Source organism: Sebastes fasciatus, chromosome 7 (assembly GCF_043250625.1).
Source record: "Sebastes fasciatus isolate fSebFas1 chromosome 7, fSebFas1.pri, whole genome shotgun sequence".
Classification (NCBI taxonomy): Eukaryota; Metazoa; Chordata; class Actinopteri; order Perciformes; family Sebastidae; genus Sebastes; species Sebastes fasciatus.
The window spans coordinates 21,510,453-21,528,298 of record NC_133801.1 but is presented as its reverse complement, the minus strand read 5'-3'; the positions used below and the strand labels follow the sequence as shown (position 1 = coordinate 21,528,298).

Genomic DNA, 17,846 nt, shown 5'->3' with positions numbered 1-17,846 from the left:
TTGAATGGCAGTTTGACAGACACCGCACCTCTTCTTCTTCGGAGATTGGGGGGTAAAAAAAAACAGGTGTTGCCTGAAGTGTTGCACGGTGAACTTTCTTTGACCACCCCTTCAATCAAAAGTACAGTAAAAGTCAACTTCTTCCAGGTGTGATGAGCTTTGATGTGACATATCATTGACATCTTCATATGGAGCTTTTGACTTTGAGCTTGTTGCTGCTTTTATTGTTTCGTGGAACAACTCACTGAGGGGAAGGATGCCACGTCAAAACTATTTTCAGTTGGCTTTGACGCTAAAGAGAAACTTCAAAGAAAGCAAACTGTGCTCGCGCCTGGATGTGTATGCAAGAGCGCCATAAACAATATCGGACCCCTGTTGACAAGTTAATGATAAGTTAATTGCCTGGTGAGCATATGAACTTGTAGTCCTCACATTCACTCCAAGATAAAAAAAAACAAAAGCAGCGTATCCTCCTCAAAGGCATTCGGTTAACTCTACAACTCTTCACTTTGCTTCACTATGACCGATTAATGTTTGGGGAATTGGGGAGAAAAAGCGAAGGGGAGGAGTGGAAGGGCTGATAAGAGAGTTGAAAGCAGTGGGAGTGAGAGTAGTAGCAGTAGGCTGGACTCCTGCTGTCTCCTCTTTGGGGAGATCCCCACTAGTGCTGTCCCTACTGTAGCGTAGGGGGAGGCTCAGCCAGGGGTCTTTGAAGTACTGCTCTGTTATTACACGGACTGGGTCGTCCTTTGTGCCGCTATTATACAATCAGCGCACCATGTCTGAAGACAGCTCCCATCCCTCAAACATTTACAAATCTAGGCTGCAGCAGGCCCGGACGCGCAGAGCTCCCAACGACGTCACTGAAGCACAACGCAGCGCTTTTTGTATTTCCAAATGTTTGGCTTACTACTTGAGAGACGTTCTTAATCATAACGCTTGTTTTACTAAACGCTTTGGAGTATGTTTTACTCCTGCTGTGGTTTATCACCAACATTTAACTTGATCTCCATTTCGGGATATGGAAATTACCAGCTGTTTGCAAGAGGAAACAGAATGCAACATGAAGATATCATGCCATGTTGGTGTTAACCCCTCTTCAGCTCTGACACTGCAGCTGCCATCTGTGTGTGAGTGTGTGTGTTAACTCATATGTCTACTACAGTGTTTTCATCCAGCAAGAGGAATGCAAATAACCACTAGTGAAGAATATCAAAAGAAGATTAATATATAATAACGCAAATTTGTTTTAACGCCACTAATTTCTAGAGTAAGCTAGAGTGAAGATACTGGCATCATATGAAATTAGAAAAAACTAAGGAATCCATTGGCACCAACTATATCATACTAGCTTGTCGCAAAGGAGGCTAAATAATGCTCCAAACTTACGCTAAATTATGGCGAGAAAAAACGGTCACGGCCATTTTCAAAGAGGTCCCTTGACCTCTGACCTCAAGATATGTGAATGAAAATGGGTTTTATGGGTACTCACGAGTCTCCCCTTTACAGACATGCCCACTTTATGATAATCACATGCAGTTTGGGGCAAGTCATAGTCAAGTCATCTCACTGACACACTGACAGCTGTTGTTGCTTGTTGGGCTGCAGTTTGCCATGTTATGATTTGAGCATATTTTTTATGCTAAATGCGGTACCTGCTCACTCCCAAGTTGATTAGAGATACTTGACAAATCTCTCTTTAAGGTAGATTTTGAAACGATAAAAAATGGGCTTTCTATTTTCTTCATTTATCATTTAAATGTCAAAATCCTCACAACTTCTCAGAGCTCAAGGTGAGGTCGTTAAACAGCTATTTTTGTCTGACCAACTGTACAAAACCCAATGATATTAAATGTACTGTTATTTAAGACAAAAAAGCAGCAAATCCTCACAATTGATCAGCTGGGGCCAGCAATTATTTTGCTTAAAAAAATAGCTGAAACGATCAATGGATCATCAAAATATCAACTGATGAGTTTTCTACCAAGTGACTCATCGATTCTTTGTGAAGCTAATAATGTCGAGATGGGTTGATACTGGCCATTTTCCAAGGCTGTAGTTTGGTGTTGTTGTACTGGGTTGAATTAGAGAGCTCTGATATTCTGCCAAACTTAATTAGGAAACTCTAGAAAGTATCGGCTTAGAAAGGCAGAATGTCGGTAGTGTTGAAGTTAACCTTTAATGTTGTATAGATCGCTGGAGAGATTGTGAGCTCCCTGTGCACTGTTGGGGATTCCTGCAGCTCTGTTAATCTAATATGGAAGTCTCCAAGCAGTGTGTGATATTTGATGCGTAGGTGTTTGATGATCAACTTGCCCTTTGTACTGATTTTATAGAAGAACATGATATTTTTGTGCAACAAAAAGTGATATTTTTGAATATAACACTAGTTTAGGGCTGTCCCGTATGCCATTTTTTGGGCTTCGAAGCTTCGGTGAGAAATATTCAAAGGTATTTGAAGCTTCACGGTGCAGCTCGGCACAGCAGGCTGACATGTTCTTCTGCCTGTCTGTCTGTCTGTCTGTCTGTCTGTCTCCATCTCCCCCATTTCAGTACAGAGACACACGCACCTCTACACACAACAACAGTGATATCCGTCTGAGAATAACTGATAATAATGAATCCATCCATCCATTATCTGTAACCGCTTATGCTATTCAGGGTTGCGGGGGGGGCTGGAGCCGATCCCAGCTGACATTGGCCAGACTATCACACGGCTGACACATAGAGACATAGAGACAACCATTCACGCTCACATTAAAGGGACTGTTTGTAAGAATCAGAAATGCTTGTTAACAGCGACACCTGTGGCCGTTAAGTCAACGAAAGTCAGCGTCGGGCTCGCGCTTGTGCTCGCTAAATAGACATGAACGACCATCGCTCAAAACAGTGAGGCAACACACGTCAGCTAAAACCACAATATCACTCTATATTTCACCTGCTTGGCAGTAATGTTAGCTGACCAGACGAAGGTCTCTCCATGAATCACTGCTGATCCTAGTGTTGGCTTTTCCTGCTTTAGCCTCCCGACCGCGGCCGGAGGGAGACACCGGCACCCGGTCGGAGACGATAACGTTTCTCTCTGCGGAGCCCCGTCACTTCACAAGACACGGAAAACCTCTTTTGGTCTGGAGGAGCTGCAGCATTTATTTCTGCACAAACGTCCACTGTACATTCACTAGATATTCTCAGAGCTACGAAGTCTTCTGCAGTGTGTAGTGTGCGCGCATACACGTGAGGTGGAGCGAGCTGAGTGAAGCCAAGCAGGCAGAGGAGCAGCGGAGCAGAGTACAGCAGAGACTCCGGCCCTGGAGACCAAAGCTACGATCTCCCCCGCGTACTCCGACTGCGGCCAACACTGTTCTGCAAGACGGGCTTCACTAGATATAACTTTGCGATTTTGGTGCTTCCGTGTAGTTTGTGTTGGAGTCTTGTCTGAACAGCGTAGCCACACGCGAGCGCGCATAGGACACCGACCCGGGTGATTTATACGTGTAAGAAGTTACAAACAGACCCTTTAACACCTACGGTCAATTTAGAGTCAACAATTAACCTGCATGTCTTTAGACTGTGGGAGGAAACCGGAGAACCCGGAGAAAACCCATGCCAACACATCCAAACTCCACACAGAAGGACCCCTAGTCGGGTTTGAACCATGAACCCTTTAGCTGTGAGGCGACAGTGCCAACCACACCGTGCAGCCCCCACATTATTATTACATACTTTTATATAAAAAAAAATTTTTAAAAATTGTAAACAAAGCATTGGAATAGAGATTTTGAGGTCAAATACCATGACAACGGTCAACGCTTTGAAGCATTTGTGTCAGCCCTATAGTCTAGTTTGCTTTAACAGTGTTTGAAACTTGCTTTATGAGTGTATGAGTATGAGTGACACACTCTCAAACTGAACATTATAACCTTCACAAAGGCTGGATTCATTGCAGGGGTGTTGCATTGGATTGCATTAGATAGTACAGGTGTACCACTCAACTCTGATGAAAAATGACAGCCATTGTTTTAAATAATGTGAAGCCAAATGAGAGCTGTTAGGATCCCTGATAGAAACCCAGTCTGGAAATATTCTCAATTCAAAAAACACCAGAAGTATGTTTAATAATTCACCTAGATAGTTATTCTCTCTCTCTCTCTCTCTCTCTCTCTCTCTCTCTCTCTCTATCTGTCATGTGCAAGGTCAGTGGGTGCAGAAGGTTGGGCTTTAGTTGTGTTCTGTCGTCGTCACTTTCTCCTCTAGAGCTGCAGGCTGCGACAGAGAGCCGGTTATATTATTATAGAGAGAGAGAGAGAAACACAACACAGACACAGCCAGCCAGGGAGCAGCAGCTTGTTTTGCGCTTCTAAGTTTCTCTAGGTAATAACTGAGTGATATATAGAAGCCGCCTGGTTGTGTGTGAGAAACGTGTACCCACAATATAAGGAGACGCACTTTTACTCAGAGACTATTTATTCTCCAGCTGACGTGGTTGGGAAGCGAGAAGGAGAGCGCGTTCAGACTGGACTGTCGGTGTCGGAGGAGAGGAGAGGACAGAAGCAGAAAGAAAGAAGACCTGCTGCTGGGATTTTAAAGACATTTTGTCCAATCAAGCCGGTTGTGTCTCCTCTTGTGGACCGACTATACACACTCATACCAGCGATATGACTGCACTGAATGATCCACCGGCTCTCTGTGGTGATTCCTCCACCCTCACCGACACCCGCCCTTAAAATAAAATATAAAAAGCTGCTGCTGCTGTGGAACAAGTCAGGCGCCGTGCACCGTTGTCTATAACAGCTGGGATTTTTACACTTTAAAATGTCTTGAGACGCGACGTGGGAAGCTGATACGAAGATGATGACAGTGAGTATATCGGGCTCGTTTACTGATGATGTTACATCCAGGCTACACTTTTATTTAGCTCGCCTTACCCTAAGCTTTTACAGGCGTTGACTTTACCGATAATAGTGCACCGGTCACAGCTGTGGTGGGTGTCATCCCCATGCAGTGTGATGGTGTGATATTAGGCGTTTCTGTTGCCTGAGGGTGGATGTCAGGTTTCCTCCTGGGACTAGTTTGGGAACATTACATCATATGGCACAATTGGAAGAAAACGCACGCGTAATATCCCAAATTCTTATAATAATAGTGTTTATTTTCAATCAAATGTCAAACCCCTTTAAAAAGACATGATGTGTTGCCAGGTGTGATCATGCAACTGTCATGCGTGCAGCACTTGGAGGAGTATATAGACGCTCGACGCTCGCAGAGACTGACTGATGGGCGTATATATGCGCGATGATGATGATGATGCTCCACTATGGATGGAGAGAGACGGGCAGAGTTGTTAGGGTCTTTGACATAAATTAAACCCCCCTCTCCCTAGACACCCGGCTCTGGGGTGGGGATCGGTGCAGCTGTCAATTTGCATGTATTTTCGGGTCCAAATCCAGAGCCTGTCTGTCTGTATGGTCGGTGGTTTAATCCCCACAGCGGATCAGCTTTGACGCTCCAGCCTGCACGTCTTGCAGCGCCTTCCTCTCTCTCTCTCTCTCTCTCTCAAAAAAACACTTTAAATGATTACATTATTTCAATCATGTGATCATCATATTATGCGCGATAATATCTGGAAAACCCAAGCTGTTGTTTTGTTTTGGAGGCTGCACAAACCGGGATAACACTTCCAAGAAAGAAAAGGGATCGGTGATGATGACCGAGATTTGAAATCGCAGCAGCTCAGCTCAGCTCTGGATACTCTGCTTTCTATTTCCTATATTACTTGGAGAGGAAAAACTCCACCCCGACCGGCTTCCTGAATCCGTGTTCTTCCATTTAAAGCACTTAAAGGGGGGGTGACAAAGCCTGAGATGACAGGCTGGTTCACAACACACCGAGGGGACTGGTGGTGATCTATCCATCCAGCGCGTTTTTGATGAGCACGTCGGTAAGGTTGTTCTCTGCTGTAGCTGCTGGTGTATTGATATGTTGTACCATCCATGCATCATGTTTTAGCCTGGACATTACATTTAACAAATTGGCATACTCGTGACTGCTGTAAAATGCCAGGTCCAAGTGATTTCAGAGCATTAGGAGGCCATAAGTAGGCTGGTAATGTTGTTGTGTGCCCTTAAGTCCTCCTCCCCCCTTCAGTTGTAGACCTAGAGAGGTCTGGTGCTGGAGTTTTTCATGTCAAGAACCCACATAGATTATTGGAAATGATCCCTAGGAACTGAATATGGGATTTTATTATACATGTTATTACTGTCTAGACTGAAGGGTAACAAGCCTAGAAACAGTACAGTCATACATTCTGGCACTGGTCTAATTCCTGAGTGAGTTAAGAATACTGAAATTGAACTCTCCATCTGAACACCCTGGAGGTCCCAACACCCCCAGTGCAAATGCAATATGTTACCAAGGCTTTTTTTTTAAATAACATTTAAATAGTTTTGACTCTCTATTGACACATTGTCAAAGCAAAATATAGCTTCTATGGCCCCATTTGTGCAGCTAGTGCCATCTTTATATTTATATACAGTATATATTATTTCACTTTTTCAAAACCAAACACGCTGACAAACAATACATAACCCTTAAATGATAGACGACAGTACGAAGTCTACAAGACAACAAACAAAATTTAAACTCTAATTAAATAGACAACAAAATAATGTAACCAAACAAAACATTGAGAGACACCTTAAAGTGGCAATCTCAAAGATTTGCATCCAAACAATGACTATTAAGTCGCTATCCACAGCCAAATAAGGCAACACATTGGTGACCGAGCCCATGCTCCACCGATGAAAGCACCGCAACTACCACACGCCCACATCATTACACACTGGGCATCTGTGGCAACATCCCCGGATAGGGAATGCTGCACTACATGTTTTCTCCTTTATAAACACACACAAAAATGGAACCATGCACACAACTCCGAAAACCCGAAGCTTGTGTCAGCAAAGAGTCTTCAGACTACTAAACTCTATGCACAACTCCACTGTTTTCACTCAAAATAGATATTCTAGATCAACCAGGATCGCAATTTTAAGGATTGCCGCTTCAAAGGTCCCATATTGTAAAAAATAAGGTCTTCATGTCCCCTTATAATAAAGCAGGTTTGAGTACAAAACAAATACTGCGAAAGTATCAGGCATACTCAGACAGACAATACAAGGAAAACTCTAGTGCAATCTTTATCCCTGCAGCAGCTTCACATCTCTCCCCTTTGACCCGTTAGCATCTCATAGAGAAATGCAATCTCCTCATCATAGTGTGGCTTATGTCTCTACACTGCATCAGCAATTTGCATATCCAGCCTCCAAGATGCTGAGTCATATTGCTTTGCTCAACATAGATATTTTCTGCATTGTGCTTTTGACGTCAACAGCCGGTGTCTGCACAGGTGTGGTCCGCAACTCCACAAAAGCTTATTAGAATTAGGATAACGCTGTATGCATTGCATTTTCTCCTTCTTGTGTAAACCTACTCTAAATCCTCACGGTCTGAACCAGTAATTAGCAGTCTTCATAATTAATTTCTTTTCCACAGCAACTCATAATGCGGATCACGTAGGAATGTGTCGTTAATTTCTTTTTGCCTCGAGAGAAATTTTGCTGCTCCTTGCTTTTCATTAACTTTTAAAAAGTGGCGTGAGGCGCTATGATAATGCGCTCCTGTGGAGAAAAAAAAGATAGATAACGCTGCAAGAGAAAGGCTCGGGTCAGGTGGAGATTTGTGGAGCGGGGTTGTAAACAACGGGGACGTTTTCATTAGCTGTGAACTAATCAGTCAGGTGGTGATTGGGGCTCCGCGGGGGCAACGCCGTCAAGGTTAGACAACAACTCTGTCATCTGTCGGTGTCACAGTTTGGTGTGTTGTGCATTGACATGTCAGTGTCCCTCACTCTCACAACACCCGTGTTTTGTCCCCGTGGTGCTGTACAGATGTAGCAGTGGGTGGTGGGATATTATTCTGACACATCCAGCCACACGGACTCCGCCTTCGATGTGTGTGTCAAGTGTTGCACAAGCCCACACGTATACATACACCAGAGGAATGTATGATCAACTGGCATAGTCTAGTAAGACGGGGAAGCTTTGGAGCAGTACAGTTGTTTAGCAGAAGACTATAGACAACAAGTCCAAGAGGGACGGTGACTACAAAATTCTGTGCAGGCAGGAAGTTCCTGCGGGACAGGAAGTGCTTTGTGGTTGCCGGTCTCAAACCACAACACTGGTGTGACTAATCTAAATCTACACACTTCCTTAAATTCTCTTTTCATTTTCCTCTTCTCCTTCCCTCTCTTTTCTTTTCTCTATTTTAAACACATCCTCAGTTTCACTCTTTTTTCCTCTGTTCCCTTGTCGTTGCAGGATTACCGGGAGGATGGCATGGACCTGGGGAGCGATGCGTCCAGTCGCTCCAGCTCAGAGTCCAACTCCAACAAGGTCACGCCTTGCTCCCCGTCTCTTGACCTGGCCACTTTGGAGGACTACAAATCCTCCCCCTCTCTGGACCTGGTCACCCTAGAGGACTACGAGGAGGACGAGGACTACCAAGAGTACAAGAAGAAGGTGATAGAGGAGTGGGAGAGCGAGTACGGGGAGGACTACACCTCTCCACAGCCTCCTGGTCAGGAGGAAGGTGGAGGAGGAGGCGTCGTGGGGGCCGACGGCCTCGGCGAAGGCTTCGGGAAGACAGTGAACAGTCGCAGCCTCGCCGAAGAATTCCAGGATGTGAAGACCGTCCCGCCCCTCCCGGCCCCTGGCGGACACACCGCCACGTCAGTCGCGGCCGTCCCCGAGGAACTGAAACAGAACGGCAATCTGATTTTGCCCAGGAGCCACCAGCCCCAATCCCCCGGTACACCGCAGGGGGGCACAGGGACTCCCAAGCCCCGCCATCGCAGCTCCAGTCAAAGCAGGGGGAGCCGCAGCACTGGCGGGGCTGGTGGTGGTGGTGGCTGTGGTGGAGGAGGAGGGACTGGGGGACGTATGGGGGGATACAAAGAGGAGGAAAGTGTAGAGGAGGAGCCTCTGCCCACCATGGACTGGGCAGCCCTGGAGAGACACCTGGCTGGGCTGCAGTGCAGAGAGCTGGAGAACCAGAACCTCAACCTCAACCAGAACCACAACATGGGCAAGACCGCCTACACCTCGGTAAGTGTCTAAAGATTTCACTGTCACTATGTTCCTGTGGGGTTTTTCTGCTCATATGTGTCAAAGGTTACCTCACACGGAGTGTTCATCTGTAATCCAGCAGTTATCTGTGTCATATGGACCCTGAAAACATGAGGTTAGGTTAGCTGGAGTAAGGAAGAGGGATTAGTTGGCTAAAGTTAAGCTATGTGGCCCAGCTATTAACCGTCATGGAGATCAGAGAATCTCTGTCCAACAGTACAAGCAAATAGTTATTATTTGATGACCTTGGATAAATAATTACTACAGCAAAGATTTGTTCCTGACCTCACAGGCTTGTATCTGTTTACCCTAATATAAAAATAAATCTGGATGTCGTTTGTTGTGGCTATGTGGTGTTTCCACCAGAAGAGGTCAGTGTTGCATCGACATTCTGCAGAGAGTGTCTACAGGCCTTTCGTGCCACACCAGCAGCTCCAGCAACTTCTGTTATGATTCACTCACACACAATCTCATGACATCACTCAGTTTAAATTGCAGTCCCAGCCAGAGTTTTATGTTTTCTTTATTGTTGCTCTGTGGGTCCAAAAGGGTGTAGCTTTCAAAATGTTTAGGGAGGAGCAGCAGAAAATTGTTTACAGCAGCACCAGCCACAGTTTTAGTGCAGTAAAACTAAGCGACGGCAAGTGTCTGTGTTTGAGAAAGGGGGATTCTCTTTTGGTATGCAAGCGCCGAGACCTTTTCCCTCAGTGCATACAGACAATGGCCGCAGCCAGTGCCATTGTGAGTGTGTTGTGTGTGTTGTGTGTCTTTGTTTGTCCGTCCTGGAGGCCCCCTCTGTCTCCCTGAGGCATGTCAGGAATGCAGCGGGAGAAGTGGGGGATGAGAGGAAGGAAGGAGGGAGGAAAGGACAGGAAGATGGTATCTTTGGGTTCGGGGTCACATGGCTTGTGTGTTTTGTGTCAATGTTCATTACCTGCTGTCCATCTTAAAGGAGAAGGTCACCTCCTGGCTGGCTCGCTGTAGTAGTCTGGGGAAAGTCTGCTCTCTCCCTCCCTCCCTAGGCAGTGGGCTGTGATATAATTGATGGGTGGAAGAAGAAAATCTCTTGAAAGACAGACTGTCTCCACATGCAGCCACTATCTTTTGCACACACACACACACATCCACACACACATGCTCTTTGCCACATGTGGCGTCTCACATGTGTGTACACATGAAGGTACTGTAGACCAGGCCTGGTGTGGTAGATAGAGATAGCCTGGTCCTGATGCTGATAAAGTGCCTCAGCTTCCAACTGTCTCTCCGATTACAAGTAAAAAAAACAATCCTCAGAGAAAGCGGGCCTCACGTTTTGATGGCCCTGAGTAGATAAGAAATTAGAATTAGCCGTGTAATCCAACCTGAGCTGGGAGCAGAAGAGATATACCAGAAAAGACCGGAGGCACAAGCTTATATCCTGGACAATCCCCCGCTTAAGTGCTGTTGCTTTACTTCTGTAGAGGAATGCCCATCATATGGATCATATCAGTACAATCCATCACTGAACTTCTGACATGTAATTTGACCTTTTGGTTTGTTTAGTCCTATCCCTGAGCTTCCACATGTGGCATAAAGGCCCAGACACACCAAGCCGACATCAAAGAACTAGCGGCAATGAAGGCCGACTGTTGCGTCGCCTCACGTCGCCTCACGTCGCCTCACGTCGCCTCACGTCGCCTCACGTCACCTCACGTCGCCTCACGTCGCCTCTGTCTTTGTCGACAAGCTGCATTTGAACACACTGCAAAGACTACAGCCGGCGGCCAGTTAGCACTACGTTGTGCGTCTGCTTGAAATGAAATAACTCCACACCAGCAGGCAGCGGTAGTCTGTATTTGTCATTCAAAAAGGGAAACCGGAAGACCGAGGGACAGCAGATATACAAACCGTTGTTATGATACATACATAAAACAAAGCGGTGTTTGCTGACCATTTTCACACCACTCTCGCTCACCACTTAACTTCATTCCCGATGGCCATGTCGTTGTGAAAATATCCGTGTATTGGAATGATCAGATGAGATGAAAAATAAGAAGAGCCTTCTATGTGCTCCCTCTTGACTTGGCTTCTCTCACCGACGAGCTCTGCCGCCAGTTCAACATGCTGAATCGGCTGAAAAGCTTCAGACACGGGCAGACTAGAGCCGACGGTGTGGGACACACCACAAAAACTAGGCTGACAGACGCTCACCGAGGGCCCCAAACTGTCCAACAACCGACCATCGGTTTAGTGTGTCGGGGCCTTAATAGCTAGTATTAACCCTCTGCTAACCTGCGAACAAGAGCACAAAAGCAGTCAAGTGTCAGTTCAGGAACTGAGACATCCCCGGTGTCTTTCTATGTCAGGGGGCATCTGAGTTTCTTAAGTTCTTACATTTACAGGATTTAGCAGACACCCTGGAGGAAAACGAGGGGCTGGCACTTTTAAAATGCTGTTAAATATTTAGACACCCACTCAGGCGGGACCCACCAGCGAGATGATGTGCGTGTGTTCATGTATGGAGGGGGTCTGTCTGTCTGGGATGTTGCCGGGGTCCAGAGGGACAGAGATATTCACGCTTCAGCAGAGCTTCAAAAAGCATCTGTGCTTTCAGAAAGACGGGACACAGCGAAGCTCAGAGCTAATAATCGGTTGTGGTCGCTAAATGCCTGGAGACAGGTTTAGCCGGTCGCCAGTCGGATGCCATAGCTGCAGTATACACCACAAATTCACAAGTGCTTGTATATAAGAAAATGTTTAAAATACGGATCAGGTAAAATGAGCTTTAAACTAGACTGATAGGATACACATAGACAGTTACTAGCATCATTTTCACCATGCAGTGACATGTTTCTAGGTAGTTCTACTTGTAGATTAATACTTTGTAATACGTTGGCTAGTCTCTGCCTTCACTCATCCTGCATGTTATTTCATTTTTGTATCAATGAACCAGTCATATTGGTGCAGGTGTGTTTGGTTAGGGTGTGGTTTCTGGCTGCTGTAATCTCAGCGTCTGCCTGCAGGCTGTGGGTGTGTGTGGGGTCAGGAGGATTCATGAGTATGAGGAGCATACTGCTGACCTGTTTGTAATTTGTTTCTAATGAACTCTGGAGTCGCGTGACAGGAAGGGGCCCACAGGGACCTCAAGTACGCTAGGGGTAACACTACACCTGGCTCTCCATTTAGCCCCGCACCCCTGAAAGGCAAACAATAACATTATTCTTCCGAGCCGGTCTTGAGGTGAAAAAGGCAGAGATGGAGTCAGTCTACATGTATGTACTGTATCTATACTCAGGGAGTTACCTGTGTGTTTTATTAAATCCATGCCTACAGGCTACTTCTTTTTTCTATCTCAGAGTGCACACACCCAGACTTACTCACACGGTTTAAAAACACCCCGTGGGCAAACTGTGGTTAGACAGATAGGGCCCGTGCTGAGACCTGCAGCACCACTCCTACTTTATAAGTGTAGAGAAGAGATGTCACACACACACATACATACACAAACAGTACAAATCTCTTGATTATGCCAGAACATTGGTTTGGACATGTTTCACTATTTTCTGACATTTTATAAACCAAACGGTTAATTGATTAACCTAGGAAATAATCAACAGATTAATCAATAATGAAAATAATTGTTATTTGCAGCCCTGTGCGAGTGCATAGTTTCATATTTGAGATTGAGGTTTTAAAGGTGAACTCCACCAATCACAAACCTGGATATGAAAAATGTTATAAGTCGTCTGAAGATCTGGAGGAGGTTTAAGTCAGAGAAAATAACCCCTCATGATGTAAAGATTTTTAAGCAAAAACCTGTGTTAAAAAATTGGACGTGTGGAGTGTGGAAAGGTCTAAGGTAAAGACTGTATCAAGTTGCATTATGGGAAGTTTAGGATCCTTGTTTTTGGACTTTGACTCACGCTAAGAAACAAAATAAAGTCAGGATATGTCAGCCACTGCTGCATCAATCTTTTTTTATAATCAGTTTCTTGCGAGTCTCACGACTGTATGTAAATGCTTCAAATACTGCAAAAAAATCTGTAATTAACTTAATTAGAAATGACATATAACAAAGCCACATAACTTATGTGAGATTACAAATTGCCAAAAGTCAGTTGGACAACTCCTAAATATATAACCTCTGTGCTGTTAGGACAGATGTGATGATTTGTCTAGTTTTTCCAGCTGTCAGAGGAAGTAACAGGTCGATGAACATCTACTTAATAGGAAAGTGCTGCTCAAGCACACAATATAAACAGTAAAAAAAAGGCCAAGAGCCGGACCGACTTGTAGAAGTGTGGAGTGCTCTGCCCCAGAAAAGCACTCAAGGGCTGTAGAAAATAAAAGGATGCAAAAGAAGCAGAGAGAGGTTAGAGAAGGAGAGCAAAGGCAGAGGAGAGGTTTCTCCGTTTCTCTCTCTCCGCTCTGTGCTCTGTGATTATGTACGAGTTCAGCTGTTGAACTGTGCTCGCCTCCCTCCACTAACAACCTAACTACTACCTTCACCCAGTGCTCAGACTGTGCCACGTAGAGGCAGAGAGGCCGAAGGTGGGAGAAAGGAAGAAATTGTAGGGTTTGAGAAGTCCTCAGTGCAGTTATAGTGGACAAACAATGAGTATAAAGTAGTCACACTGGAGGTAGAGCCTGCATGGGGAAGCAAAGCAGCCACAGCTGATGTTAGGAGAGTAGATGGGATCAGAAAGAACCTGTGGAGGAGGGAGGGAGGTGAGGGAAGGTTTGGGAGGAAAGTTGGGGGAGTAGATAGTCAACGTATACATGGGTATGAAGTGGGAGGACGCTTCAGCCAGGTGTGGAGAGCGCCTTCTGAGGCTCCGGTGTCTGGTTCAACCCCCTAGGCTTAACCACTGTTACTCCTCCTCGTGTGTGTGCGTGTCTGAGTGTGTGCGTGATGTATGTGCCGGTACCAGCTGAAACACGCCCGGCCCTCTGCACGTTGTAGCTCACACACACTCTCGTCTCACACACACTGACTGCATCGCCTCTGCTTTAGAGTCAGGCAGCTTTCTGTCTGCTGTTAGTCCACACATGCACACACTCACCTCACTGAATCAAAGGATATATTTTTCTTATCTGGTATGCTGACAGTCTGCCACACTTTTGGTAGATTTTTTTTTGCTTTATTTTACAAGTGGAGTGTTTTTCATCTCAGCTTAACCTTGGATTCCCCACGGCAAGTCGGGCACCTAACTCAGGTAAAGCAAAATATGAAATTCGTAGAAGTGCGCTTTATGTCCGGTTTGTCAGATTACATGTGTGATGTGGCTGTGGTCAAACCAGGACAAAGTTCAGACTTAAAGTTAGATAAATTGTTTGGCAAAAGCCTCCTAATGTATTTTTAGCCTTGGGCACTACATTCCTCTGCTGTAACACGTTGTCTTTTGAGTTTGTATGTAACAGAAAAGTTAAAGTATGTTTAGAATGGAACATAAAGTAGAGCCAGCTGCACATCTGTCCACGCAGCTCAGTTTCCTCAGAACTAATGTTCTGGTTGACCCTTTAACAAAGAGCAGGTTCATGCTTGCAGGACTCGGACCATATGTGGGTTGGCTACTTGGTAGCCCTCTATTTTTTTCCTTTCTGGCAAAGAAAGAATAACATCAAATATGCAGTGCACGTGTATTTGAATCCTGCTTTAAATAAGCAAAGCTGTGTGCTATGCACCTGTTTTGAATGTTCCTTTACCTCGAGGTGCAGAGAAAGTTTGTGGCGCCAAGCTCGAAGGACTAGCAAAAGGCCAACTGATCAAAATGTTTGTGTTGCTTCTGGATGCCTCATATCACCTCAGGTCTTCTGTTAAAAGTTGCACATGCACACACCACAAAGACTAAAACTGACTGGCGACTGCATGCACATACAGGCTGTATGTGCACCTGGATGGAGGAAGCAAGGAGGCTGTCTAATCCAAAAATACTTCTGGAAGACAAACAAGATAAATCTGTTTAGAGGGTCTTGTTATATACACTTGGAATACAAATAATGTCAGATAAGAAGGCGCAGCTGGTGCTGTAAAACTTTGCTTTGCACTGTCCTTGTCAGCTTATGGTCCTTTGCTTGTGGAAGAAGAAAAAAAGGCAGAATCAAAACATTAGAACCAACTACCTTAAATGGGTCAAATCAGTTTGTCGACAGTATGGTTGGGCGATATGGCCAAAATCTTCTATCACTGTATATGAAATTGAATATCACGGTAGCGGTATATATCACCATACAGTAATTGTTCTGTAAATTCAATTAAGAAATGGTTTATGTTCTTTTATTTGGAACTTCCATACAAACAACAACAACTACCTCATATGAGACAACACCTGAGTTAAAAACAGACTCAAAACAGTAAAACTCAAATTCTTGCAAAATGGAAGATTTAAGGTTCCTGATAGGGCTGAATGATTTAAAAAAATATCAATTTTTGATTATTTTGAATGATATTGCGATTACAATATGATTTGCGATATCAGAGGGGATGATCATTTTGACATCATTATTCTCATTTCCATTAAAAAACATTAAAATGATTATTAGGGGTGTTAAACAAATATCGGGAAAAAATCAAATATTGCGATATTATGTTTTGTGATACTGTATCGATATAAACACTGTATTGATTATCAATTAATAGTTTACATACAAATATTAACTCAGTCAATACTTTATTTAATTTGCAAAGAGATGTGCCCTCTCAGAGTAGTGCTGTGATGTTAGATGTTAAATGCAAATCTCACTGTCCTGATTGCATAAAGTGTTTTACTCAGATGTTATGCATATGGTGGTGTGTTCTTTATACTAAGACAGTTTTCCTAAAATGAATTAAAAAATTGCGATATATCGCCTTACTTAGAGTATCGCAATATATCGCAATATATTGACCCGTAACTCCTGTATCATGATACGTAGCGATTTGCCAGATCCTGGCCAATACACAGCCCTAATGATTACGGTGCAATTTTTGTGTTGATCTCTACCAAACAAAGATGTTTTCCTAAGACTGTCGAATATGATGTGTAGGCCTATAACAATTATTGTGCCTCCTGGGATTGGAAAATTGCAGTATTAAATTAATTTCGATAAAATTTGGATTAATTGTGCAGCCCTATAGTTCCTGAGAACATTAATTTCAGTGTTAAAGGTTTTAAGGTTAACAGGTGTAAATAAATAGCAGCCAGACTTTAGTCAGTGATATAAAAATCACACAAATTTGTATTTTAGAGTATACCAAAAGAAAGAAAAGACAACTTTTCCTTCAGGATTTGCTCATCTTTCATTTCAAAAAGCTGCCAAAACAAAATAAACTACAATGTGCAAATGTCTGGTAATCATGTAACCACAGTTTTTCCTCATCTTGGGTTGGTTAGGATGTCTCCTCCTGCTCTGTATTCACAACCTCACTCTCCTCCTTCATGTCGGCCCAAATCGTGTTACCTTGCCAGGCAGCTGGATTCACTAGATATTTGTAATAATAGATTAGCTACCACAACGGAAACGGTATTGGAAAATCTCTACCGGTGGACACATTGCACGGTATATACCATCATTTTGCCCAACCCTAGTCCACAGGCTGGACAGCTGGTCAGTTGGCTCTCTCACCATTGGAGATTCAACCTGCTCAATCAGCCAAATGTGCCCGATGGCCAACTGTCTGCTTGGTGTGTCAGATAGCAAAGGGATATAGTAGTGTTTGTTGTTGAAGGGTATTCATCACTAAGCCGCCCAGCATTGATCCCGTGACCTTCAACTGTAGTTGAAAAGGGAAGTCAGTTAGACAAGTCAGGCGGTCTGCTATAGCCTACCATGTTTGGTCTAGATGTGGCACGCACCTGCACACGCTCATATAAACTTTTAGACTGACCTGCTGGCTAGTGATAAACGTTCTACTTGCAAACTCTACATACAAACCGTAACCAGGGGAAACACAAACGCCCAAGAAACACCACAGGTTATTAAGTTCAAGTCTCACAGACAGGAGTGCTCTTATCTGGTGTCAAAGTACAGTTTAATGAGCTGCCTGATAATCTCTCCTTGTCTGCACACGTAAACAAACACAAAAAAACATACAAACCTAGTTGTATTTATGAATAATTATGATACAAGGTGTAGATTTACTGACATTGACCTCCTGTTTTGGTCAAGGGAGGTGGAAGGTTACCAAGTATTTCACCTAACACCGGTGTGTTTAATGATTCAGTGTCATGTCATCAGGCAAGCCGGCTACGTTGTGGGTAAATTAGATAGAGATGCTGTTGTGGTTGGAGATGAAATAAGTGTTTTGGGTGGGAAGGCATAGCCTAAAGCTACTCATTCATCTTGATTGATAAGAACTCACACACCCTTCCTCTGATTCATTCGAACCGTGATTCACCAGAGTCAAACCCCATGCAGCATGAGTTATATCCGGTTATATCCTATCTGGCACGGAAGTCAGCTTATAGGCTCATACCAAGTCTCATTTTACTACACAGTTGCAAATCTCCACCTTCTTCTTTTCTTCTTCCTTATTTCCAGACATCCCCTGTCCTTCACTAGCGTTCCCACTCCTGTTCCCTGCTAATTGTCCTCTTCCTCAAGCTGTCAGGAAGCATTATAGTCTAATGTTCTCACACCGCCAAAATACAGCAGGAGACCATTTTCCCCCCTCCGCCTGGCTCCCCCTCTCCAACCCTATGAAAACTA

The 17,846-nt window shown here is 44.4% G+C and overlaps 1 protein-coding gene across 4 annotated transcripts in view; it reads left to right on the top strand.

The window, feature by feature from the left end:
- schip1 (schwannomin interacting protein 1) overlaps positions 1–17,846 on the top strand; it is a 262,826-nt gene that overhangs the window by 208,517 nt on the left and 36,463 nt on the right. Inside the window, exons 1-2 of one of the 4 annotated variants that reach the window (XM_074642229.1) lie at positions 4,258–4,857; positions 8,373–9,158. In XM_074642229.1, the coding sequence (XP_074498330.1) occupies positions 4,849–4,857; positions 8,373–9,158 (795 nt within the window). In that variant the 5' untranslated portion in view covers positions 4,258–4,848. Of the gene's footprint in view, positions 1–4,257; positions 4,858–5,458; positions 5,939–8,372; positions 9,159–14,131; positions 14,375–17,846 lie in introns of those variants that run through there. The other 3 variants (XM_074642228.1, XM_074642227.1, XM_074642230.1) reach the window with 3 other exon arrangements.